This window comes from Girardinichthys multiradiatus, chromosome 23, assembly GCF_021462225.1.
Source record: "Girardinichthys multiradiatus isolate DD_20200921_A chromosome 23, DD_fGirMul_XY1, whole genome shotgun sequence".
NCBI lineage: Eukaryota > Metazoa > Chordata > Actinopteri > Cyprinodontiformes > Goodeidae > Girardinichthys > Girardinichthys multiradiatus.
This window is the reverse complement of record NC_061815.1, coordinates 50,350,532-50,377,880: the sequence shown is the minus strand read 5'-3', so window position 1 is coordinate 50,377,880 and position 27,349 is coordinate 50,350,532. Positions and strand designations below refer to the sequence as shown.

General features: G+C 40.7%; 1 protein-coding gene across 1 annotated transcript in view; it reads right to left on the bottom strand.

The window, feature by feature from the left end:
- The window catches only part of slit3 (slit homolog 3 (Drosophila)), a 304,073-nt gene that overhangs the window by 99,730 nt on the left and 176,994 nt on the right, over window positions 1-27,349 (bottom strand). Inside the window, exon 6 of the mRNA XM_047353248.1 lies at window positions 21,661-21,732. Coding sequence (XP_047209204.1) covers window positions 21,661-21,732 — 72 coding nt within the window. The remainder of the gene's footprint in view (window positions 1-21,660; window positions 21,733-27,349) is intronic.

Genomic DNA, 27,349 nt, shown 5'->3' with positions numbered 1-27,349 from the left:
GGACAGTGATGAGTCTAAATACAGACAGGAGGTGGATCGGCTGGTACATTGGTGTGGTCAGAACCACCTGGATTTTAACCCACTCAAGACTGTGAAGATGATGGTGGACTTTCAGAGAACACCACCCCCACATACCCCCCTCACCATCCTCAGCAACACTGTCTGCTGTGGACCAATTCTGGTTCCTAGGAACCTGGTCATCTTCTCCACTGCCATCATTCAGTCTGTTCTGTCTTCATCCATCTCAGTGTGGTTTGGATCATCCACCAAACAGGAAAGGTCCAGACTGCATCGACCAATCGGGTCTGCAGACAGAATCATCAGGGTTGACCTTCCCTCCATCCAGGACCTATACAGGTCAAGGGTCAGGAAAAGGACAGCTAAAATCTCTGCAGACCCCACACATCCTGCACACAGACTGTTTAGGCTTTGACCTTCAGGTGGCGCTACAGAGCACTGTCTGCTAAAACGAGCCACAGAGACAGTTTCTCCCTCCAGGCTGTTTCTCTGATGAACTCTTGACAGTCAGAGCTCCAGAACAACACCAGGCAGACTTGGACTGGTCCCACATTATAATATTCTATTGGAAAGCCACTTGTATATATGTACATTTAAAAATATATTCTTTATCCATTATTTTTTCTCTGTACAAACTTGGTAATAAACCTGATTCTGATTCATCAATGCTCCAAATATTCTCAGCTAAAATATAACATGCAAGGACTGAGGTCTTATTAATGTTATCAACAATCCATCACCAAACACGTCTGTTCTCAACACAAAATTGACTGGGAGATATATATTAACTTTACAGATTAAATGCAATTTTGGCCAAACAAACAGGATGAAAAGCAAACAAGGTGGAAAGGTTAAAGCAAGGATAAACTGTATCAGCTGATTGTCATTCACAGCAAGCATTAAGATAAACCATGAGGCCGATGGCAGCCTTGATTCAGAAAAAGACTGGGATATAACACCGTGCTTGTAATTCATTTTCCACCATCTTACAGTGATAAGAGCAATTACTGAACTGTAAAATCTACAAATATTCATGTTCCGGCAAACATTTCAAGGTTTACATTCCATCCTCCACGCATGTATGGAGGCATACGTGGATGTTTATCTTCATTTACATATGAGCAGGTATGTACAGGTCCTTCTAAAAAATATTAGCATATTGTGATAAAGTTCATTATTTTCCATAATGTAATGATGAAAATTTAACATTCATATATTTTAGATTCATTGCACACTAACTGAAATATTTCAGGTCTTTTATTGTCTTAATACAGATGATTTTGGCATACAGCTCATGAAAACCCAAAATTCCTATCTCACAAAATTAGCATATTTCATCCGACCAATAAAAGAAAAGTGTTTTTAATACAAAAAACGTCAACCTTCAAATAATCATGTACAGTTATGCACTCAATACTTGGTCGGGAATCCTTTGGCAGAAATGACTGCTTCAATGCGGCGTGGCATGGAGGCAATCAGCCTGTGGCACTGCTGAGGTCTTATGGAGGCCCAGGATGCTTCGATAGCGGCCTTTAGCTCATCCAGAGTGTTGGGTCTTGAGTCTCTCAACGTTCTCTTCACAATATCCCACAGATTCTCTATGGGGTTCAGGTCAGGAGAGTTGGCAGGCCAATTGAGCACAGTGATACCATGGTCAGTAAACCATTTACCAGTGGTTTTGGCACTGTGAGCAGGTGCCAAGTCGTGCTGAAAAATGAAATCTTCATCTCCATAAAGCTTTTCAGCAGATGGAAGCATGAAGTGCTCCAAAATCTCCTGATAGCTAGCTGCATTGACCCTGCCCTTGATAAAACACAGTGGACCAACACCAGCAGCTGACACGGCACCCCAGACCATCACTGAATGTGGGTACTTGACACTGGACTTCTGGCATTTTGGCATTTCCTTCTCCCCAGTCTTCCTCCAGACTCTGGCACCTTGATTTCTGAATGACATGCAGAATTTGCTTTCATCCAAAAAAGTACTTTGGACCACTGAGCAACAGTCCAGTGCTGCTTCTCTGTAGCCCAGGTCAGGCGATTCTGCCGCTGTTTCTGGTTCAAAAGTGGCTTGACCTGGGGAATGCAGCACCTGTAGCCCATTTCCTGCACACGCCTGTGCACGGTGGCTCTGGATGTTTCTACTCCAGACTCAGTCCACTGCTTCCGCAGGTCCCCCAAGGTCTGGAATCGGCCCTTCTCCACAATCTTCCTCAGGGTTCGGTCACCTCTTCTCGTTGTGCAGCGTTTTCTGCCACACTTTTTCCTTCCCACAGACTTCCCACTGAGGTGCCTTGATACAGCACTCTGGGAACAGCCTATTCGTTCAGAAATGTCTTTCTGTGTCTTACCCTCTTGCTTGAGGGTGTTAATAGTGGTCTTCTGGACAGCAGTCAGGTCGGCAGTCTTACCCATGATTGGGGTTTTGAGTGATGAACCAGGCTGGGAGTTTTAAAGGCCTCAGGAATCTTTTGCAGGTGTTTAGAGTTAACTCGTTGATTCAGATGATTAGGTTCATAGCTCGTTTAGAGACCCTTTTAATGATATGCTAATTTTGTGAGATAGGAATTTTGGGTTTTCATGAGCTGTATGCCAAAATCATCCGTATTAAGACAATAAAAGACCTGAAATATTTCAGTTAGTGTGCAATGAATCTAAAATATATGAATGTTACATTTTCATCATGACATTATGGAAAATAATGAACTTTATCACAATATGCTAATATTTTGAGAAGGACCTGTATATATAAGTAAAACATGAACATGTAGTTAATAGGTGCAACAGATCATTTTGATGCCTGATTAGGGGAGAATGGAGTTGGATTAAATCAGTTCAAGCTTCTTCCTACTGCTTTCAGGACATGTTGGGTATTTGTGGATAAATATTGACTTCCATCAATAATTCCAATCAAGCTTCAGTTTTTCAGCATCTGGAGTCAGGATACTTGGGAGGTGAATGACCTTATCTATAAATCTCGTCTGTTTGGCATCAGTAGCTGAGAAGAAAATATTAAAATCCTCACATTTGTGTCAGAAATGTAGGTGGGCCCAGTGTAAGCAGGAAACATGAACAGCAGATGCAGATGTCTGTTGTCTTCTGTTCAGGACGGACACCAGGATGCAGAACGAACTGTTTATTGGTAATAAAACTGCACATGGTTGCTGTCTACATGTCGAAGCGGTTTCTGTTCTGCTGCAGTTTTCTGTGTTTAGGTTTGAGGTCTGACTGTAATTTGGTTCTGTTGGAGGTTTCCCATACAACTCTGAACAACTGCCAACTATCAAAGGGACTAAAAGGCTCATTGAGTCGTGTGAAGAGCACTCGGAGTCTTCACCAAGACCTCATTACAGGATGGACCCTCAGTGCTTTAAATCTGAACAAGTCCCTGAGGTCACATGATCACTTAACTGATGCTACTTTTTCATTTCCTCTTTTATTTCACTGTGTTTCCAGTCCATGTTGGAAGCAGGACAGCTGCCTTCTGTCTTGAGACTCACTGACCCTTGAAGTAATCAGAGCCACACAATGCTACTGTTCCATGCAATGATTCTGCAGGTGTAGGTGCATGCATGAGCTGCATAGCTGCATGCATGCAGGATATGTTGACATGTGTGTGTGAGCGCTCGAGTGTCTTTCTGAGGCTGTTGTGTGTCACAGACGCAGAGCGGGACATCTGAATGGGGGTTTGTCCTTGGGAATGTCTCTTTTGACCAGCAGATTTTAGCCTTTCACCCTCGGCTGGCATCATAGAGCTGTAGAAGGTGCACCCTGCCTGTGGATGGACTCAGAGGCTCTTTAGATGGAAAACTTAAAAGCTTTATGCAGTTAAATTGTCGCATATATAAACTTTCCCACGAGGTTTAAAGCCCGGTTCACAGTTCCGCCTCCGCTGCTTAACTAAAATCTTTACTGTTTTGTTTGTTCATTGCCAAGACGTGTGTGTGTGTGTGTGTGTGTGTGTGTGTGTGTGTGTGTGTGCAGGATCCGGTTTAATATATGCTCAAGTATTTGAACAACCAAAGTCATGCAATTCGCTCCACTCATCTCTGTGAAATTAACATTTGGAGAGTGTTGCCATTGGAAACCAGCCTGGGAAGGCTCAACTGTTTACAATCGAAACTAAAATGGTTGAAGGAAAATAATAGTAATTCAGCAGGTCAGACATTTTTAATCAGATGATATTTTTGAGAGTCAGATTATGACAAATGAGTGTTGACTGCAGCTGCCAGCAGAGAGGCAGCAGATTGAGAGTCCTTAACTAACCCAAAATGAATGTTGCTGAACTATGTGAGTCAGAACCCACCAAAAACCCGACACCTTCCTGCTCCATACCACAGCTTTCTGAAGGTTGAAGAAGCATGCAACGTGTCAGAAGGAACCAAAGTGAAAGTGCATAAATGGAATATGGACAGAAAGAAATAAACAATCTGCTGATGAGGCTGTTAGCCTTTAAACCCGGACAGATTAAGCAGGAGATTTCCCCTTCTCATTGACTCGTGCCCTGCCTCTTTCTGCCTCTCATCCGTTGTAATTTGCCTGCTGGTGCTGCCTGACTTCCGTCTCAGATCACCTTTCTGCTCTTCTTCCTCACTAGCATCTCTCCACCCTGTGGGAAGTGGTTAATTGTGCATAGCTTGGGCTGCTGGCATCTTGCTGCTCCACGTAAAATACATGGAAATGTCCCTGCAAACAGCAGCAGGAGAGATCTTGAAACGTGAAATTTAGCTAAACTTATATGAATTAATCACAGATGTGTACAACTGCAGATGCCTCCAGATCTGCAGGGGGATAATTCAGCCAATCCATACCAGGGTTTTGCTTACACGTGAGATGGTGTTTTTTTTTTACTTTGAAACTTCTTGTAAAAGAAAAAGCAAATAGCCAATTCTGGAGCGAGTTATTTTTATCCATCATTCATAATGCAGGGTTGATACAGCCAGGACAACCTCCCTACATTTACGCTCTTCTACTCTGAGCCGATTCTTGAAGCATTTTCAGCTTCTTTAGAAATCAGTTTCAGTCCAACAACTAATGCTTTATCTACAGAAATCCAGAACCTGCCAGCACATCAACCTTATTAAAATGAATTATTCAGTCAGTCAGTCAGTCATTTTCTACCGCTTCTTCCATAGTTGGTCGTGGGGAAGCTGGTGCCTATCTCCACCAGTCTACGGACGGGAATGAATTAATCATATTTACTAAAAACATTTAGATCCAATTTTATAACAATAGGTCAGTATGAGAGCACCCAGAGAAAACAGACTCCTGTACACGGAGAACTTGCAAACTCCACACAGAAAGGCTCAGCTGGGATTTGACCTGGAATCTTTTTACTTAGTAGCTAAATATCTTAATTTGATAAATTCAAACTTTTTCTGTTGGTCTTTGGCCAGAACTTTCAGAGGTAATAAAGTAACTGAAAACAGGAGTTTTTCTCATTCTGTCTGTTTCCTTCATCTTTGCTCAACTCTTTTAACTTCCCCTCTGGTCTTATTTATGTTTCTTTATCTTCTTCCAAACCAACAAACTTTAAGTGCCTTTAAAATCCACTTTTCTTATTTTAGAGACAATAAAACCTCTGGGATGGTTTTTCTTCTTGTTTTTAAAGTCACCCTCTTTTTTCTTCCAGCACAACCCGCTCCCAACCAACCGCCTTGCTGAATCCCAAAAAGCCCAAACCCTCAACAACTTTACATCAGCCAGTCAACCAGTCCATGTGAATCGTCTGATAGAAGAAGAAAAAGAGAAACGTTCAGTTAGCAGGAGACGCTGCAGGTCTGTGTTTATGACAAGGAGGAGAAAACATCAAAATAAGAACAGCACAGAAAATAAAGAGATGGAAAAATTATGCATAAAAAAATTAAAACAAATAAAATAAAATCTGCTTCTCGCCCGTAGACTGCTGGAGATAGGCACCAGCTCCCCCGTGTCCCACTATGGAATAAGCGCTATAGAAGATGAATAAATAAATGAATGAAAATAAAATCTACATTTAATTCAAACTAATGGCATCAATGATCATTAAATTCTGAAATAAAACAAAATTAGATCTTTTAAATCCAGCTGAAAGCCAAACCACCAATAATCTGTGCATTTGTCAGAACATGTGGTGACATACAATCCCAAAGTTATCCAAGCTATTCTACGTTTTCCTGCCTGGCTATTTCAGTCCACACACGGTCCACTTCTCTGTCTTCGCCAAGGTGCTGCTCGCTGCCAGGTAGTGATGGTTCTGGCCAAACCCAAAAAGACAACTTCAGGACTGAAGCTGCTTTGAATCATTTACAGGACCTGAACACACACACCTACACACACATCTATTGTATTAAAGCAAACACCAGGTTCAAGAGAGGAAGGTTCAGGGTTTCAGTTCAGCGGCCACACGTAGGGAAAAGGAGACCAGCCGCAGAGACGCAACCATTACTGAGGGCGCAGACACACACACACACTGATGTGCAGCACAATCTATGTTTGAAAAGGTTTTTGAAGATTATGTTTAAGCTTAGAATCAACTTAAAAAGACATCGACCTGGGTGCAGTGCTGGTAGTGTAGGGGTTAAACGCGCGACCATGTATTGAGGCTATAGTCCTTGATGAGGCTGTCCCGGGTTCCAGTCCCAGACCCGGCGACCTTTGTCGAATGTCTCCCCCTCTCTTTGCCCTCTTTCCTGCCTACCGACTGTTGAAAAATGAAAAATAAAGGCCTGTAGTGGCACAAAAAAAAAAAAAGAAAAGACATCGAGCTGAAAATATGAATCTGATGGAGCCTATTTTTAATTATTATCATTATTATGGTATAATATTACTTAGTTTTAATTGTTAGCAGCAAGAAAAACATGATTAAAATCCAGGATTCGTTTGGCTCAAGTGGAGCTGGAGCCTTTCATTGTTTCTGTCTTTCTCTATTGATGCACAAGTTGCACATCTGATGCACAAATCAGGTCTTTTACGGTGAGCTTCACATAATTGTTCATACCTCCAACCAGCATGGGAGCAACAGGAAACATGGTTTTCAAAACTGGATACTAGAAAGTGTGGAGTGTAATTATATTCAGCCCTATTCGCGATGCCTCAGAGGTTCTTCAGAGACCATTAGAGAACATTCAGCATCATGAAGACCAAGGAACACTGCAGACAGGTCAGGAATGAAATTCTGGAGAGGTCTAAAGCAGGGTTAGTTTCTACAACAATATCCCAAGCTTTGATCATCTCCCAAAGTTCTGATCAATCATCATCTGAACATGGAGAGAGGATATGGATATGGACATGGACATCCACCTAAACTGACAGGCTGGACAAGGAGAGCATTAATCAGAGAAGCAGCTGAGACGTTCATGGTAACTCTTAAGGACACACGGTGATGGCAACATCATGCTGTGGGAAGATGGATGGAGCTAAATCCAGGGCAATCCTGGAAGAAAACTTGTTAGAGGCTGCAGAAGACTGGAGACTGGGGTGGAGGTTCACCTTCCAGCAGGACAGCCACCCTAAACATACAGCCAGCAATACAATGGAGTGCTTTAGATCAAATCCGATTTATGGGTTAGAATGGCCTATTTAAAGTCTAGCTGGGAATCTGTAGCAAGACTTGAAAAGGGGTCTTCACAGATGCTCTCAATGCTTCAATTTGACTGAGTTTGAGATGTTTTACAAAGTGCTGGCCTTCTATGATTCACTGAAGCAATTAAAATAAACTGAAAATATGTCACATTATTGTTATTAAAACAAAGATGAAGCCATCATCAATGTAGACAAACCAAGAACAGGGCAAAGGAGGAGGGAAGGCACCTGAAGAAGATAAATGAGGAGGGGTTGGAGGTCTATAGAAGAAATAGGAGGAAAGCTGGATGTTCATGCAGAGAGCAAAACATGGAGGACAATAATAAAGTGTGTCTGCGGGAGTGAAAGTCACCTTGTGGAGTCACAGAGCAGCTCTGTCCATGTCTGCTCATGAATCATGACAGCTGCTGGTCGGACCAAACCACTCGACTACAAACCTATTCTTCACTCCTCCCTTCTGGTTCCTTAGCTCTCTCTTCCCTCGCTCTCTCAGAGTGAACACATTTTCTGTGCTTCTCTGGGAAATGGGAAATGCTGCATAAAATATGCAGCTGTATCTGTCAGACGCCTGGACTGAGCGCATGCAACATGAATGTGAGCCTCTCCGCCCTCCCTCCATCAAGTTAGAGTTACAGTTAAGTCTCCAAGTGTTGCAGGAGCGTTGTGCTTTAACTCTGCACCAGACTCAGAGCAGGTAGCACTGCATGCATGCAGGAGCAAACATGCAGCTGTTCTTGCATCAGGTTGCAGTTGTCCTCTTCTTTGACACAGACACTAGGAGCTGAAGAGGTCAAAGAGAGATGGAGAGAAATGCTTTATTTGATCATTTTTATTTTAATAGCAGAGACCTGCAGAGTCAGAACGATGACGCTGCATCAATAAGTGAAGACTGTAAAAGACTATCAGGTTATAAAGTAGGTAGTCTGTACAAATATATTATGTTATTTATATCCAAATAAAAAGAACCTTGGACATGATTACATCCTGTTAGTTGCCCTCTGACCCCTGAACTGCACCCCTTGTCTCACCCCTAGTGCAGCATCCCAGTAGACAGAGACCTGTTGGGACCACAGCCATGAAGGCCAGTAAGAACGTTTCTGGAACTTTCAAAATAAATCACATTAACCTACTTCCAGCACAGCCAGGAACTGGGAATAACAGCGGACTCCCCGTGACGTCACTGTCCGAATAAAAACCCCGCTTTGCAACAAGCTGACCTCTTCCATACGGGTCCCCAGAGGAACTGGACAGAGAGACACAGCACGCTGATGTCTCTTTGCTGGCAGACATAACTCTTCAAACTGGATCCAAGAGTGTCATAAGATCACGTGATCATTTGCACTAAGTTAAGTAGGAATGAATTGCTGTTTGTGTGTCTGGTCTTCATTCATGAATGGGGTAATTAAGGTACAAGCCTGGCTTGACTTTCTCTCTGAGGTCTACAGAAGCAAACTGTGTTATAGAGAGTTCCCAGCAGAGACCCTGTCTCTACGACGCCGAGTGGAGCAGTTTTCCCGATCTGAAGGAAGGACAACAGGACCACAACACCGTGGTTACAGCTGTAATGTTTTAGTATTAGTGGTATTTTAAAGGTATGTGTTAGATTCTGATGATAAGCTATAAGTTTCTTTTGTTAACCCCAGCCACTAACAGCTAAAAGAACACAGCCTTGCCTGCTAAGATCATTTACCCCAAAAGGTTGTTTTATTTTTCAATCTAGGAAATAATATTTCCTTAAATATTATTTTACTAAACTTGATAACTAATTAAACACCATTAAGTCCCATTTTACCAGAAAGATTTGGTTCTTATTCAGAATAATATTCCCTTAATAATATTTCCTTAAATATTATTTAATAAATAAAGGCAGCTAATTAGACACCGTTGAGAATTAGTCATCCAGAAGGTTGGTTTTATTCAGCAGATCATTCTTTAAAATATTATTTTATTAAAATAATATTTTATCTGATCTTGCATTGTGAATGGTTGTCTAAACATTTGCTGATTATTTTCTAAGTTGGTTCTAAGACTAACTTAACTTAACTTCCAGATTCTTCAAGATAATCCTTGGTTCTCAAACATAAACATTGCATGGTAATGTTGCATCACTCTTTTTGTCATAATTATCAATCATCTTTAATCAACTTGTTTATATTGTACATAGTCCATTAGTCTTCATTATTCTTTCATTCTGCTTGATAGTTTAGTTGGATTGTTTTAGCAAAGTAAAGAGTTTGTTGATTGAAATATGTTTGACTTTGAGTTGACGTATTTTTGTTAATAAATTCTTGTATTTTAAGAAATTGTGTGAATTTATTCCATATATGTGCAGAGTTTATGCTGTTCAATAATGTCAGAGCTCGTCTCACACCTTTCTATTTTGTTCTAATACCATCACCTTACTGGGCTGGTATTCACAGGACAACCCTTAACAGACCCAAATATTATTTGATAAAATATTAAAATATTAATATTAAATAATATATTCATATTCATAATCACAACAGACCCCTGAGTGTTCTTCCTCTGCAGAAGATGCAGATCTCCTTTGCAGAGTTAATTTATTTGAGTTTCCTTCTGGAAGTGAAGCTTCTGTAGGAACGTTCTGCAGTCCTAAGGTTTCTAATCGGTGCTATAAAATTCTACAACAGGATTTAATATTTATTCAGAGAAATTATTTGATTTGAGAAATTTCCTGGAAAGATATCAGGCTCACATCAGTGGAAGAGAAGATGAATTGAACCTTCTGTCACATCTCTGAGCAGGTCGTTGGCCAAACCAGCAGGGCTGTTTTTTCTGCCACCACCATATTTTTCTGCACATTCAGCAGAACACAAACAGCTCTGGTCTTGGAGAATGTCACGCCATCTGCTCTGGCTGAAATGAACATAAATATAAATAAATACTGGTGGACTTTCTCCTATAATACTGCCTCATCTTAATGTGGGCAAAGTGCATCCACCCACAAACACCTCCAGATGTTTGCTTGTCAGTGTTTCATAGACAGTTTTTTTCATGGGATCAGATCTCAGATCAGTTTTCTTTCTATTAGAAGGTAACTGCCACCTTGAACCTGTAAAGATCTGTGCACGGCTGAGATGTCAGGATGACAGCGAGTTAAGAGCTTTGCTTTTACTGTGAAGATGCTGAAAACACTGAGGTACACTAACCTGACACTGTGTGTTTGGCTACTCTGGCTGCAACAACTTGTTCAACAATCCAAAACTTTCCATCCTCACTTTGCAGGAAATGTTTATGTCACAATAAATTGGCTGAAAGCACTCAGAGTGCAGCATTTATAAATGCTGTGATGAATCAGTGCATGTAAACACTGGTGAAACCAGACCTGAAGCAGGTTAAATAGCAGCGTGCTCCCAGTTCAACTCTGAACACCAGTTTGTGTGCTTCAATAATGTGAAGAGGAGCTGTCTGAGTGACGAACTCATAAGTTACTGAAGTATATTTTCACTTTTTGTTTTAAAGAACAATTATTCATCTGAAGCAGTTTTGTGGAAGTAGAATAATCCCTTAATCTTAAATAGATCATTATATGAAACAAAGATTAACATCCTCCATTTAGGCCCACCTCAGTATGTCCCCTGATATCCTTGGTATCCTGTTACAGATCAGTGGAACCACACTTACATGCAGTGTGTGCAACAAGGGGCATATGAACCATTTCAGGGACGAAAAATGTTAGAAACTGTCTCATTTAGTTTGAACATCAGCGATATTGAAAAATTTTGATATTTTGATATTTTGACAATATTTTGCAAATGAAGGATGGAAACAGCAGCTTTCAGGAATCCATGCAGTATAATTTAAATGCTCTATGAAGAAGTCACATCCCATATTTAAGAGTAGAAGAAGAAATCTCAGTCCTGATGAGGCTCTGAATGCTGAGCAGCTTCTGCTTTTATCACTGAATCCTGAAAAATGTGGTGTTGATGATGGACTGCTGTCATTTTACAGCAGCTAAACATTAGAATGTTCCACCTGATCTGAAGAATATATATATATATATATATATATATATATATATATATATATATATATATATATATATATATATATGAATACATGTATTTATATATATATATATACTCTGAACATCTCCCAGAGACTCTGACATGGATCTTTTAAAGATAAATTAAGGTGATTAATGTTATTTATATCTGAAAATGATCTCGTACTTATAATTTATTTTCATTAATCTTTGTGTCAGCAGGGAGAAAAATCTTGAGTCGAGAGATCGGTGAGTAAAACCTACATCTAATTCAGCTGCTTTAAAACCAGCCGATGTGTAATGATGAATTAATCAGTTTCATATTAGCCTGACATCAACGCTGCCCTGCACTCATGAAGCTCTCAGCAACACGTTACACACCAACGACACGTCTGAGCACTCTCAGACTCCTTCTCAGCCTGTGTGCTGCCTGCCACAACCATTTGTTAATTAATAATTGTGTATGACTGCATTTATTAAAACAGTTCTGCATCTTATTCCCCTCAGATCTGTGTGTGTGTATGTGTGTGTGTGTATGTGTGTGTGTGTGTGTGTGTGTGTGTGTATGTGTGTGTGTGTGTGTGTGTGTGTGTGTGTATGTGTGTATGTGTGTGTGTGTGTGTGTGTGTGTGTGTGTGTGTGTGTGGGTGGGTGCCCTTTCTCCAAGCTCATTGGGATGCAAGCCGTGAGTCCATCGAATGAGAGCTGTCCAGGCTAGCTCTGGAGTCATTAGTGCGCTCGTTAGTCCAGTTATGTTAAATCTAAATTACCATTCATCATCACACAGGGAGCCATCGTTTATTCTGATGTGGCCCGGCAGACCCACACACTAACCGGATTAACTCATTCACAGACACGCACACGCACTCACTACAACACAGCAGAATTCACAATCAGCCGTTAGCCTTATGCTAAGTGCTTTAAAATAGATATGTTATTAATTGGGGCGTTGAACAGTTTCAGCAGTGATTGGTTTGCCCGTGTGGAAAGAAACGGTTTACAAATTGAGCCTTTCTGCTTCCTGTAGCAGCTGAGCAGAAACCCACGGGTCGGCCTCCATCACACTGCAGGTTCTGGAAGAGTTCCTGTAACTGAACAACAAGCAACTAATTATCAAAATTCTGAAAAAGTAACTTTCTGTTCTGCTGCTAAAATGATTTTTATTCCATTCAACATTCATCTTTTATAGAAATTACACCAGCAGTTTCATTCTTAGATCTGGACCAAACAGCAAGTCCATCCGGACCCGGCCCACAAATTATTATTAAAGAATCCTGGATTTAGATATACTTATGAACGGGAATCCTCTGTAAGACATGGAATATTGTGGAATCTGATCATCTGTGCATCTGATCCAATAAATTGTTGTCTTTGCTCTGATGTTCACAGTAAATGAAAAGTAAAACCAGCTGAACATCCAGCCTGATCCACTGAGTCTCGTTGGAACTTAAACCGGTCCAGATCTGGGCTCAGTCATGACTGGAACGTTTTTACTGGTAATTATTGACCAATCACAGCGCATGAACATTCATACGCTCAAAGATCTGATGCCTGGAATTCATCGTTACCACATCAGGGCCTCATTTATTCAGTGTGCTTTGCAGGCGGTTCTGGTTAAATTCCTGCTTCCTGGTTCCGAATACATCGTCTTGATTGGACTAACGTAAAAGTCACTCAGTCTGCGTTGCAGGTCTTCATCTTTTCACAGCTGGTGATTGGTGGGACCGACGTGAACGTGTTTGGTATAATCTGATTCTACTGGCTCTACGGATGAAGAGGAGGGGTCGTTTGTGCAATTCGGACCAACCAAACTGGAGATTTTGTTCTGCATAAAGCTCCCTGTCAGTGAATGTGAAGCGGAACAGAGCAGTTTCTCACTGTTTTACTGAAAATGGAAAATAAACGTTGGCAATTTAAATAAAGAATATGTTAAAACGAACCATTCTAAACATTTAAAACAAACGTTTATGAAGTTTTTCAAGTTAAAACACAATTTATTTTTTTAAATGGTGCCAACATGTGCCATACTGTGCCAATGGGCACAACGCCTAGGTAACTCATTATTAAAAGCTATGTAACTTTGCTTTAGTTTACCTCAGATGCATAAGTCTTTGCACAGGTCATGTCTACAAGTGGATTTAGGATTTTCAAAAGTTTGTAGCCTTATTCATGATGTTTATATACTGTACAATGCTGAAAAACATCTGGCGAGGGACAAAATCTAAGTTTTCTCTGTGTTCCAAGCCGGGCTTGGATGTTTTTCTAGGAAAAAGCTTCAGTTTTCCGTCCTTCCCCATAGACCAGCCATATTAGAGACTGATCCTGCAACTTCTTTAATGGTGCTGTGGACTTGGTGGCCTCCTTCACCAACTCTCTTCTTCTTGTTTTATCAGGTTTGCTGAGTAGTTAGTTCTTGGTGATGTCACTATTGGGTCACATTTCAGTTTCTCTGTGTTTCATCACAGTTCTACATTTCTTTGCCCAATCCTGCATGCCAAAGACTGATGACTTTTTGACAGTGAGATCCTCTGATGCTTTGGAAGCCCTCTGCAGATCCCGGATTTGAGCTTTTTTCATTTGAGTTATAAAAGGTTATAGGTCACATTAACGGTGGAAAAAGGTCTGAAAATATTTATCATGGTCGTATTTTTAAGCTCATAAAAAGCTGTAATTTTACCAGGGCTGTTTAAACTTTTTATATACCTATATGTTTAGCTTATCGTGCTGCGGATCATCTAATTTAACCCAACTGTCCAGTGCAATATTGTGCAGAACTGAGCTATCCAAAATCGAGTGGTACACCTTCTCAGGTGTGAACATTGTCTTTCCATCTGATTCAAAGTCTAAGATTTAGTTCTAGATGCATATTTCTATAGTAGCTGACTTTGTGAATCTGTAGCATAGTGGAAAGACTAAACCATAACTCTTCATGACTTCATGTAAATTGCCAGGGTATAGGTGTGGGCTTAGGCAAAGGGACAGGTTAACAACATGAAAATTAATCTGACTTTCGTTTTTGTGAAAGTCGTTCTAAATATTTATTTCTGTGGGTTGAATATTGATATACCTGCTTGAAAAAGTAGGTCTGAAATATTGCACATCATGGTTACAAATTAATTTATTTACTGTATGGTCTACAGATCTATGTCACATTTCAAAATGTAACGATGGAAACTCACTGTGAGTTTGAATTTATCCTTACAGATTGACCTACGTGTAGGACATTAAACACATTAATGTCATTTTCTCCTTTTTGAACCAATGTTCTATTTTATTTGGGACAAGTTCTTCCAGAGGAGGAGTGAATGCTGCAAGTTTATGACTCGATGCAATCTGCTGGGTTTCCTTAGATAGAAAAACGTTTTAATTTGAATAATAAACTGAATTTGAATGCACTGTTTGTTAACCAGAATTAACTGGAATAGATGTGCTTGATTTGGCATCTGTATGATTGGACTGACTTTTTGTTGCAAAGTGCATTCAGGCAACATATGTTGTAAATTTAAAAATATAAATAAGCTGATTTGAATTGAATTAGAGACTTTAGTATATCATTTATTTGACTCCTCATCATTTTCACACACAAACACGCTCAGAGACAATCTCCCTATCGCAGTCTCTCTTCTTTGTAATTTAATCAATGTTTTACATACATATTTATACATGTATGCATTTTATACAAGCATGCTAACATCTTTTATCTTTATCATGAACTGAACTTCCTTCAAAAGAACACAAATGGATGGACGGACAGACGGACGGATGGATGTTTGCACTACAGTGACAGTTAGTTTCCACATGGTAACAATGATCATACTGACAGATATCTAATTTTTTATTATATTTATCTTGGTAAAAATTAAGTTTCTGTTATTTTTATGTATTCAGATTTTTGTCCAACAAACATTTGTATGTAAAGAATAAACATGCCAGTCAAAATATGAAGAAACAACATTTCTAACAGAACAATGTTTGTTTTTTAGTTTGTTAAAACTGGCAAATGAACCCAGCAGAAACCCAGACGGGTTCTCCGTGTTCACTTTGAGAAATGCTGTTCTGAGTCTATCTGACAGCCTTGGTTTTCTGGAAACAACAAAGGGGCCAAATTGAGTCAGTCAGTCAGACATTTGTTCTATCAACAATTAATGCCTTCGTGCTCTGATCTTTTCAATCTATGTTTTCACTCTGCTTTTCCTTCATTCACCAGCTTTCTCCAACCTCGCTCCATTTTCCTTCTGACATGTTTAACTCTTGGGTTCTCAGCATCTTCCTTCCTGTGTTTTATCTGCACAAACTGGACAAGTATTTTTGTCTATATGTTACATATATCCACACCTTGTCTTCTCCTCTGAATCTTGCTTTTTCTTCTTCCTTATCTGATAGTTTCTCTCTTTCTCCTGCATCTCCTCCTCTGTGTCTCTCAGTGTCCCTCTGCCTCTCTCCTCAGGCCCAACAGCAGATAAATAAATAATGTTCAGGAGCTGGCAGAATTTACAACACCAATATCACATGCCTTCTTCCTTCCTTCCTTTCTTTTCTCTTTAAACCCTTCTCCATTTTGGAAACAGCCCTATCTGAAATAGCTCTTCTTTCTTCCTCTCTGGTGATAAGGAAAGGAAAGAAACCTCAGTCCTTCGGGGTCTAAATAAATCATAGCCTGCAGTAGCTTGCTTGTACCACACCAAACCTCCACTTTTATCCAGCAAAGAAGAATATTTGAACATGGGGAAATGCTTCATATCAATCTCTCTAAACAAATCTCATTTTTATTTTAAAAACTGAGTTTTACATTAGTAATATGAGGTTGCATCTAAAAAGGCGGAAACATAACCTTTCCATAGCTTTTCATTTGGCAAGAGGTGAAATGGTAAAAAACAACAATCCTTTTAATTGTTTGACGGTTTAACATGCTGTCTAATTCCAAACACCAAAATCCAATCACTTATCACTCATTTATTCCCAGAGAACAATTACGACCAGATTAATGAATCTAACAAACTTCAATCCATTTAGCATTTTCATAATGAGCCAGACGCCCTAATATTCAGCTTCCAATCATCAGACCAGCTCCTGTGAAACATAGTAAACACAGATAAAGCCTGGCCTACCAAGAAACATTGCCTAATTAAAAATGACAAGATTAATTAAAGTGGAGATTCATTAGTGGCGCACACACTGAGCAGCACAGCTTTCACTTAGCATGTGACACACACACACACACACACACACACACTCACACACACACACACACACACACACACACACACACACACTTCGGACTTCAGACTGGGTAAAGTCTCATATTTCTGTAAATTCCTGCTAATGTTGACCCAGACACAACGTAACAATCATATATTACCATGCGGTGATCATTGTCTCACTCCTTTATGTCTCATTTGCACAGAAATAGAGAGCTGAGATGCAGGTGAACATTTAAGGATGATGGGACAAAAACTTGGGCTGCTCCATCTAAGTAATACATGACGTGATGTTATTGTTGAACATTGATAATGATGAGTTAAATTTATACTACATTTTCTTCTTTCTCCTCCATCAACAGGATGTCCCCACCACTCTGTGTGAGCTTTAGCATGTCAGACATTTAATCTGCTTCAGGTGTGAGCATCAAGCACATCTGAAACCCACATATTTTGCTGGCATGCAGTGCATGAATGCACAGCACTTGAAATGTAATAACCAATCAAATACGGCATCAAAGCAGCTCTGTGATTTATTGTGCAGCTCTAGCACATGCATGCATGCCCTGCACAGAGAAAGGCCCTTTAACACCAGCAGCTCTCTCCCTGCAGCTCACACTGGTAACTGGTTTTAATGAACAGCATGCTAGTAGTTACCATCAGAGCCAATTTCAGATGACTTGTTCCTTTTTGGTATTTAACGAATGCATCGTCTGAGATGCTGCAGACGCAAGCAGAGAGAAGCAGGGATATTTTTCTACTGAGGGGCATCAGCTCTACTCTGGACCTCATGGATGAACAAGAAATGCTGTTTGAAGACTTTTTGGAAACGGCAGGAGAAGTCCTATCCTCTGGCAGCTTCTAGCAACCTAACAGCTAATGCTAATGCTAAGTAAACATTTAGCTTAGGTTGCATTCTTGCTCTGGTTTGCCTGTTTAAGCTTTTACCAGTTAGTCAGACATATTGAACTGTAGGACTAGAGACGGTTTATTTTTTTTGGTAGAGCAGCTGAACCTCAGTTACAGCCTTAACCATACATAAAGTTTAACATGACATTTATTAAAGCTTAGTAAAACAACTTAGAGTTTCCTCTGCTGATAAAAATACAACGATGTTAAAGTTGGATGCACTGTGTGTCAAAGCTGCAGACTGTAATTTCTCCCTGACAGATCTGTCATGCAGAAGATATTCTGAGTCCTAAAATATTGGTGAGGGGAATAAAATAATGAAAAATGTAACTACTAATAGCAACACAGCAATAATGTTAACGTGTATGCTGAAGTTAAACTTAGAAGTTTAATGAATTTGCAAACAGTGATAACAATATTAATTGATAATAGGGACTTATATCTTAAATATCTATTAATAATGATACTTTTGGAAACATTGTGCAAACTTAATAAAATCTGTTTAGAAATGCCATATTTTAAAGGAGAACTGTGATAAGTTGTGATCATTATATTAAAATAAAACAAATCATGATAATATTTATGTGATATTTTGAAGCATGTGAGGAAATGAGGAAATAAAATCATCTGGAGGACTCATTAGACAGAACCCAGTAAATAATTAGACGCACCGTCCTTGATCAGCTGTGATTATGATTGCCGGGTCGAATACTAAAAAATCTGGTATGTTTTTTATTTATTAACTGTATCAAAGGAAAGAACTCCCATAATTTTAATAATAATCTGATAAAATATTCAGACACATGCTTTGATGCTTAAATGCAGATAATCTTGTTTATCTTTGTTGGATTTAGAAAGACTGTCTTTATGAAACAACTTGCAGAACATCTTTCTCCTCATGTGTTACGGTCCTCAGAAAAACAAAAGCACCTAAAACCACCTGGAAACCCGCTAAAGAGCTGATGGATCTGAAAACGTCCTCAACCTGAAGGTCTTCAGCTTAAACTGGTCCTCACAGTGACAGAATTACAACAGCACACACATTTAAACGTACACCTGATGGTCACATGACCTCCAATCATTGTTATCTCTATCATCACATTTTGTACCACAGTCACGAAATCAGCCCCTAAGAACCGAGCAGATGGGGCTTCGACTGTTTGTGAGAACACACCAACATCTGTGTGTGAGTGAGTGTGTGGAGATGTTCAAAATGAAGATCATTCCAGCGCCAGAATTGCTTACTGTCATTCAAGCCCTGTGCCCTCCTGCACACACACACAGAGATCCGGCTTTATTAAACCGTCACATTGTGTGAATCTACGGTGTGCTGTCATGCTGTCTGTTGTGAATGAGAAAGGCTGCGTATTTACAGTGAATCGTAAATCCTGCCGAGCACTCAGCTGTCAGAGACTTATGAATTGCTAATATGCTGTATCTCGCACCACTGATTCCATGCTATCTGGCTCCTATCACTTCCATTGTGCGCTCGGCACAGAGCGCAGGCAGGCAGGCAGGCATTGAAAGAAGCTAACTCTGCTAAATGGAAATAAAATGCAGAGATGAAGGAATCATCAGATGGAAATTTACGAAAGTGTCTGTCACAATGTTTAAAATCAAATCTTTAACTTTTATAAGTCCTGATGGAGGTTAGAGAGCAGGAGAAGATAACAAAATGGGCCAAATATTGCCTTCAGTGAAGGTTTTTACACCCCTATCCTCTGTGATCAGTAACCAGTTATTCTTCATGTGTGATTTAGACAGATGTACATATTTTATTTGATGATTTTCGTATTATTGAACTGGGGTTAAAGGTTTTTTTAGCTTCTTCATATGAAACTGAAAGAAAACCCATTGATCCCCGTGACTGAGGCTTAGTTAGCAGCAGTTTCTGTCCTGCAAACAATCTAAACGTGGTTCTGGAGGACCGTCTATGGTTCTAACAGTCAGTGCATGTGACAGCAGTTCTTTGAGTCATAATGAGACACATTTTCTCCAGAATCAACCAACTAGAGTTAAAATGATTCCTGTTTCGTTTGAGTGAAAATCTCGTTTCCCTCTGTGGCTCTGCTGGGCATAAACCGCTTGTAGAAGTTAGCCATAATTTATACCCGCACTAAATAACTTCTTCATATTCATTGTTTCATCTCATCCTTTCATAGAGGTCAGGCCTTTGTCTTCGAGTAGCTCGATTAGCCAGAAGGTGATTAAAAAACAAACTGATTTGATTCCTGAGACCTTTTATTTGTCCTGGATTGGTTCTGATCTGCAGCTGAAATGCTGAAGATTAGATTTATTTTTTCTCCCCTACAAACCTTTGGTTTCTAAACACATGAACCCGGAGCCTGCACTGTGAGGGCCATCTTTTAGTTGAATTAAAATCAGAGAAAAGTTAAGGAGAAATGCTTTGATGCATAAATGGATTTCCTTCATTTTCAATTGAAATTTAAAAAATGAAATTTTCAAAGAACCTGCAGGTTTTAGTCCTTAACAGATTGTGAGATCAGATGTCAGAGAAAACTGGAAATTATTATTTATAAGTTAATATCGGTCTTGCTGTTTCACACAAAATGTAACACCTTCACAAGCTACCATGCTGTTTTCTTTGCATTGTTGAGGAATCATGTTCATTCAGAGTGATGATCAGTTTCCTTGTTTCAACATATACTTAGGCACAGTGGAGCACAAAACCAACGTATCGATACCTCTGAGTATTTATATCCAGATATGCACCAATCAGCTGGATGTCAGAAACAGTCAATATTCTTTTGATCAGCTCTGATTGGGGATCAGAAAGTCAAAAACTGTAAATCTGAATATTGAAAACGAAGAATTTCCACCGTTAACAGTCTATAAAAGCATTGACTAACAGCCTGTAGTTTGATGCCCTTTGTTGAGTTCAGCAAAAATTAGCTGAGGGACACAAGCCTTAACGCACAGGTGGAGATAATGTTGGAAGACCTTCATCTTCAGTTGGTCTCAAACATTTAGAACTTGCAGAACATTTTCTCTTTTAGATGTTTTAGTCCTTCTGGAAACCACCAGATGTGAAAGAAAACGGTATCAGCCACGAAAGCCTGAATGCTGCATTTCTAGTTATATTTTAACATCTTTCCACCTCTCTTTCCTTCACTTCTGACAATTAACAAGTTGTATATTCTACTGAAGATTAAATCCTGTTGATGGAAATATGTTTTTAACATAATGAATGAAACTTCCTCCACATGACTGGTGTTCATTCAGAGCGATGCACCAGTATAGTTCTGCAGAAAAGTGGAGATCTTTCCCCTCACTACTGAAACTGCTTGAACCATCGCCAGTCACCACATTTGTGCAGAGTGACAAATGAGCTGCTATAAAAACATTGGCTCAAGAGAACACACACATCCTCACACACCCTGAATCAAGTCAAATAGCTAGAAGCAAACACATAAAAACCCGAACGCATCGTTGTATGCTGAGGGAAAATCCCCTACATGCAGTAGCACACATGGTGCAGGGAAGATGCAAACCACAGCAGGTGGAAGATGCACTGATCTAATGTTCTGTATGACTGCCTGTGAGAGTGTGTTTGTGCTGGATGTGAAGGACGACAGATGTGCTGCTCTTCATCTCAAAAAGCAGTTTGCTACACAGATTTCATTCACACATACGTTTAAACTGCTTTTCTCAGCTGAAGCATCTTTAAGTTAAAGCTTTGAAGACAGAAAAGTAACAAGTTGGGTGAAATGGGATGAAGGACAAAATGAAAGTGGGCAGAAAAGATCAAATATGTAAACACCGAGTAAAAACTGAAAGGATGAAGAGGCTAAAGGCAGATAAGAGACTGATACAAAGAGGAAGAGAGTGGCCGTAAAGATCCCGTTTCAAAGGCAACACGTGAAAAGGGCGAAAGATGAGAAGTATAAACTGATGATGAGCAGAGGAGGAGGAGCAGGATGAGAGGACCACAGTTTTTCCTACTTACAGAATTTCCAGATCGCGCAGCGCTCGGAAAGCTCCATCTTCAATGCAGCTGATGTGGTTGCTGTCCAGTTGCCTGCAGCATTCACACACACACACCCACACACACACACACACACACACACACCCACACACACACACACACACACACACACACACACACACACACACACACACACACACAGAGACAGAGACAGAGATGGGAGAGAGTCAGATCTGAGTCTGCAAGGTCCGCTTAGCCTCAGCCGGGGGAGGGACTATTACGAGATGCGTTGCATGAATGAATGTGTGGGTATGTGTGAAGGTGATACCCCGGCTGCGGGTTAAAGCAGCAGGTAGGACACCCTGGCGGCAAGGCGCCCAGCCCACACACTCCTTCAGACACACACTCAGGGGAAAACTAGTCCACGCAGGCGGAGGTGAAGCCTCTCACCTCGAGCAGATGTGACCAGCCCCGACAGGAGGAGGAGAAGAAAAGGAGAGCAAGAGAGAGGAGACCGGTGTGTTGAAGTGCCCTGCCTGCCGTCAGCCTATCACCTCCCTCCCCCGCCGCACTCTGGCCACCAGGAGAGAGAGGGGGGCGAGAGGCAGACTTAGAGAAGGAGAGAGCGAGTGGCACTAAAGCCCACCCTGCTTGTCTGCTCTGTAAATATTAATTGCATTTCTGCTCTCCCATCCTCTTCCTCCTCCTCCTCCCCCACGTCCTCTTTTATTCTTTTTTTCCTCTCTCTGTAGTGAAAGAGGGAGTAATTTCATTACATTAGGCCAACCAATCCATTAAGGGCCTTTTACCGGCTCTGTCACTGAAACAATTTCATTAAAAGGAAAGCCTCCGTAAATCAAGCTACAGTCACGACTCCGCCGCTCATTCCCGCTCTCCTTCCTTCCTTCCTTCATCCTCCAGCGATACCTTCATCCTCCTCCCTCGGCTTGCTCAACGACTTGTTTGCTGCTCTCTCACAACGACCCTGTACCCCACTGCCATTCGTCTTTTACTTTTACTTTAATTTGCTTAGCTCAAGGTATACAGCCTGCTCACCGTCCAACTCTCATGAACCCAACAACCCTGAGCCTCCTCTCCTCCCCCCTTCTTTCCATTTCTCCAATCCATCTACCCATTTGTCCCTCCACCCCCAGAGCCCAGTCGCTGTAACAAGAAGATGTTACCGTTTAACATTTCTGGAAGCCTCAGGATGCAGATAATTCCTAATGACAGATTCTTAGCCTACGATGTTTACAAACCTAAAAAACCTACTTACTAAAGTATCCAACCTGCTGGTTGATAGATGCACGCACAGACTGCATGTAGTCATGCTTTCTAAATGTACAACACTGAACTTTTCCTCCAATGAACGCCTTGACTTCTCGTTTCTCTTTCTGCAATAAAAGGTACAAATGCAAACATAATGTCCTCAGAGCAGAACATGGGTCTGATGATCTGCATCTAACATCAGCAACATGATCGACAAGAAGACTGTTGCAGACACAAAAGGTCAGGAGGAAGGACACAAACACAAGCAGAGATTCACTGAAGCAACAGAAGAAACACAAAGACTGACTCATCTGTTAGTTATAGTCCTGCTCTCTAGAAACAAGAATAAAAAAGTGTATCATTCCACCTTAATCTCTTTCTTCTGCTGGATACGTCTGCCGCTAATCCCCTTTTCTTTGACTTCTGTCTTCTTTTCTTTTCTATCCTCATCTCTGTGCATTCATCTCCTCCATCTTTTATCTCCTGCCTCTCCATTCATAATCCCTTTTTCCCCTCTTGTGTCTCCTCCTCTCATCTTTGATTCCTCTTCACATTTTCTCTTCTCACACCCCATCTATCCATCGCTAATCCATATTCCTTCTCCTTGTTCTCTTTTATCAGTCTTCTAAATCTCCAGTTCCTTTCTCCTGAGCCCCACTGTCTGCACCACCTGTTATGTCAGTCATGTCAGCTTTTACCCTGAAGAAGGTCCTTCCTGTAGCAGAAGGAGGGAAGGAAAAACAAGCTGGTTTGGTTTGTTTTTAATGATTACATGTTTGTAATATGAAGCACTTTAATGTACCTAACTGCCTTTCTGCAGGTCCCTCCAAAGGGCCTTGTAGGGCCAAAGGTTTAGTCAAAGTAAACTCTTGTCCACAGCGCTGAAGGTCAGTGAAGAGGACGTTACTGTCAGACTGTTAATCTGAATGCCTGACATGAGAAAGACTTTCATTCAGGTTTATGATCTGACTTTGGTTTAAATTTTGAGAAAAACTCACAATTAACTGCAAGTTTAAAAGTTAAACTTAAAACTATGAATGCAAATGAAATGCTTGAGATCTCAGGAGGCTGACTGGAGACGGAAACCACGTCACTGAAAATATTGTTGAGCTTCAGAGATATGCACTCACTGGCCACTTCGTTAGGTACACCTGGTTGTTGCAACTCAGCCAATCACAAGCCACCGACTCAATGCCTTTAGGAATCTAGATGCAATGAAGACGAGCTGCTGGAGTTCAACATGAGCATCAGAATGAGGAAGAAAGAGGATTTACGTGACTTTGAACTTAGTTTGGTTGTTGGTGCGAAATGGGTCGTCTGGGTATTTCAGTATCTGCTGATCTAGTGGGATGTGAGATCAGAGGGGAATGGGCAGACTAGTTCAAGCAGATGTAGAAAGGTAGCTGCAGCTCAAATACCTGCTGGTTACAAACGTGGTCTGAAGAACAACATCTCTGAACAAACAGGAAGCTTGAAACAGATGAGCTACAGCAGCAGCAGACCACACCAGACACCACTCCTGTCAGATAAGAACAGGAAAGTGAAGCTAAAACTCATGCAGACTCACCAGAACTGGACCAGAACAGATTGGAGAAACATTGCCAGACCTGCCATGAATAAATGGTTCAGGCTGGTGGTGGAGGTGTCATGGTGTGGGGGATATTTACTGTGCTGTATACTGTAACTGACCATGCCCATCCCTTCCTGACCACATCTTCTGATGCCTGCTTCCAGCAGGATAATGTTCCATGTCACAAAGATCAGATCATCTCAACAATAACTTTACTGTCCTCCAATTACCTCCACAGTCACCAGATCTCCATCAAACAGAGACGTGGTGGAACAGGAGATTGTCATCATGGATGTTCAGCCGACAAACCACCGGCTGCGAGACGCCACAGGTCAATATGGACCAGAATCTGAGCCTGTTGAATCTATATGCCATGAAGAATTAAGGAAGTTCTCAGGGCAAAAGGAGGTCCAACCAGGTACTAGCAAGGTGTACCTAATAAAGTAAACATTTTATTTCTTCTTATCCAACCTGAAAATATTCACACATACTGGCAGGACTTCTGTCATCAACAGCAAACTGTAATATTCATTTATTTGGTCATTTTTTCTCAGAGCTTGTTTCATGTCTGCCTGACCAGCTGCTAGTGGTTAACGGTTGGCACCAGCTTGGTTTGGACTCATGAGAGCCAGGTTCAGCTAGAAACGTAATTATTTTCTGAGGAGATGCTTTGATGCAATCCAAGTCACATAGAGAGGTTGTAGCACGCTTTAGGATTCCAGCAAAGATGTGAACAGTTTTAATCAGCTTGGAGCTCAAACTGTTTGGTTAGAGATGTTAGGATCTGAGATCGTTCTCTTTGTGCCCACTTGTTGCAGCAGCGTTGTGAGTGCAGGCATCTGTTAGATGACTTGAGTCAAAAACACAGTGAGTGAGTCTGGGGACTGTGAACATATGGTTCTGTTTGTGTTTTATCTCATTAAAAGGCTGCTTTTAGGCTGGCAAACACAGCCTGATCGGCCATCTGGAGAGCAGTAATCCACCAGTGGACTGAAGCTGCTGTCATGTGCGTGAAGCTAGGTGGATGCTGTGGTTAACGGGCCAAAGTGTTATGGTTAGACTTAGAAATGCATCAAAGCTCACGTCTCCTATATAACTGTTAGTCTGTATGAACTTTGACCCCCACTGAGTGCTTGTCTGGTTGTTTCAGCTGCTTGAACCTGCAGGTATGATTAAAGCATGTTTGAATGAATAACCCTCTAAGCATTGCTCCTCATACTGATGTTCAACTCTAGTTGAAATCTAAACGTAATTAAATATAAAAATTAACTGAGGAAAGTATGAAAATCTAAATATTTTACTTCTTGTGGTTTTACTGAATCTAACTGAACTGTTCAATGATTAGGATTAATTGGAATGTATGAACCTGACTTTTTGATGAGCCTTGAGACGACATGTGTTGTGAATTGGCGCTGTAGAAATAAACTGAAATGAATTGAATTTTATGGGTGACTTGATTTGTTCAATCTTGTGTTTATAACTTCCTACGTTGCTGATGAATTTTTTTGTCTGCATGTTTGTTGCTTCATCAGGAGAATTTATGACCTTCTGATGCACAGCTGAGTGGCTCACACCACTTTGTGGTGCTCACAAGGACTCTTGTAGCGTTGCTGAAACATCTCCTGCTCTCCAGCTGTATTTAACGCTATAGGACCGTTTTGATAACTTTCAGGCCACATCTCCAACAAGTTTCGTTCCTCTGTCATTTTCAAAGAATTGACAATAACCACTGGATTCATATTGGTGGCCATGTACTTCATCTCCCAACTTCATCCACAGAAAACGATTTCATCATCTGTGATGTGATTGCATTCCCCTGACAGCTTTGTTCTCTGAGCACCTGATTAGCAGAGACATGATAGGTATCAATCTCCATGTTGCCTTGTGTGCGCTTGTGAGTTTAAAGCACAGATGTTTGTTGCAGGGGACAAAAAAACGGAGACCAGCATTTAATTTCCTTCCATATAATTGGTCTATTTGATTGGATTCATCATAAGGTCTATTGGTAAATTGATTCAAAGCTTCCTCTGCTGAAATCCGGAGGACAACCGACGCACATACACAGGATCACTGCAGAGGCGTGGATTCATCAGTGGCCAATCACTGCCAGCTGAGTAATTATTGGACAGAAAAAAAGCAGGGGGCGGGCATACATACAGGAGTTATTGCAAATGTTTTACTGGATTGGGTCAAATGTTGAGGCAAAGCATTGATGATTGATGGAGAATTACTTTGTTCAGACAGAAATACCCAATCAGGAGCCATCTTACAATAAAGAAGAATAAAAATGTCCGTTCTCTGACTGTTTTTATAAAAACTGACTTCTAAACAGAAAGCTGTGGTGGTTCTGGTGAGAGACCAGACTGAAGCAGCATTAAGTTTGTCTCAGAAAATAAACTGTCTGGTTTATGAACTTAAGTAGTATGAAAAGTCAGAAATCATTCATAACCCCTAAATATTATTGGAACCACAGCTCCAGTGTATTTTGTTTTATGTGAAGCAGAAGGAAATGGGTCAATCAACATGTTTTACAAATAAAAATCTGAAAAGTGCGGTGTGGATCTGTATTCCGCCCCTCTGAGGCAGAACTTTGTAGAACCTCCTCTGGCTGCAGCTCTTCCAGGGCTTGTCTCCACCAGCTTTAATCTAAACCATCCATTGGATCTCTGACTGTATGATCAGGTTGGTTCTCCAGTCTTCTGCAGCTTATAACAGGTTTTCTTCTGAATTTAGCTCCATCCATCTTCACATCAACCATGACCAGCTTCCCTGTCCCCACTGAAGAAAGGCATCCACACAGCATGATGCTGCCACTGTCATGTTTAAAGCATTTCATTTTTTTTTGAGAAAATCATTTTCACTTTGTGTTGG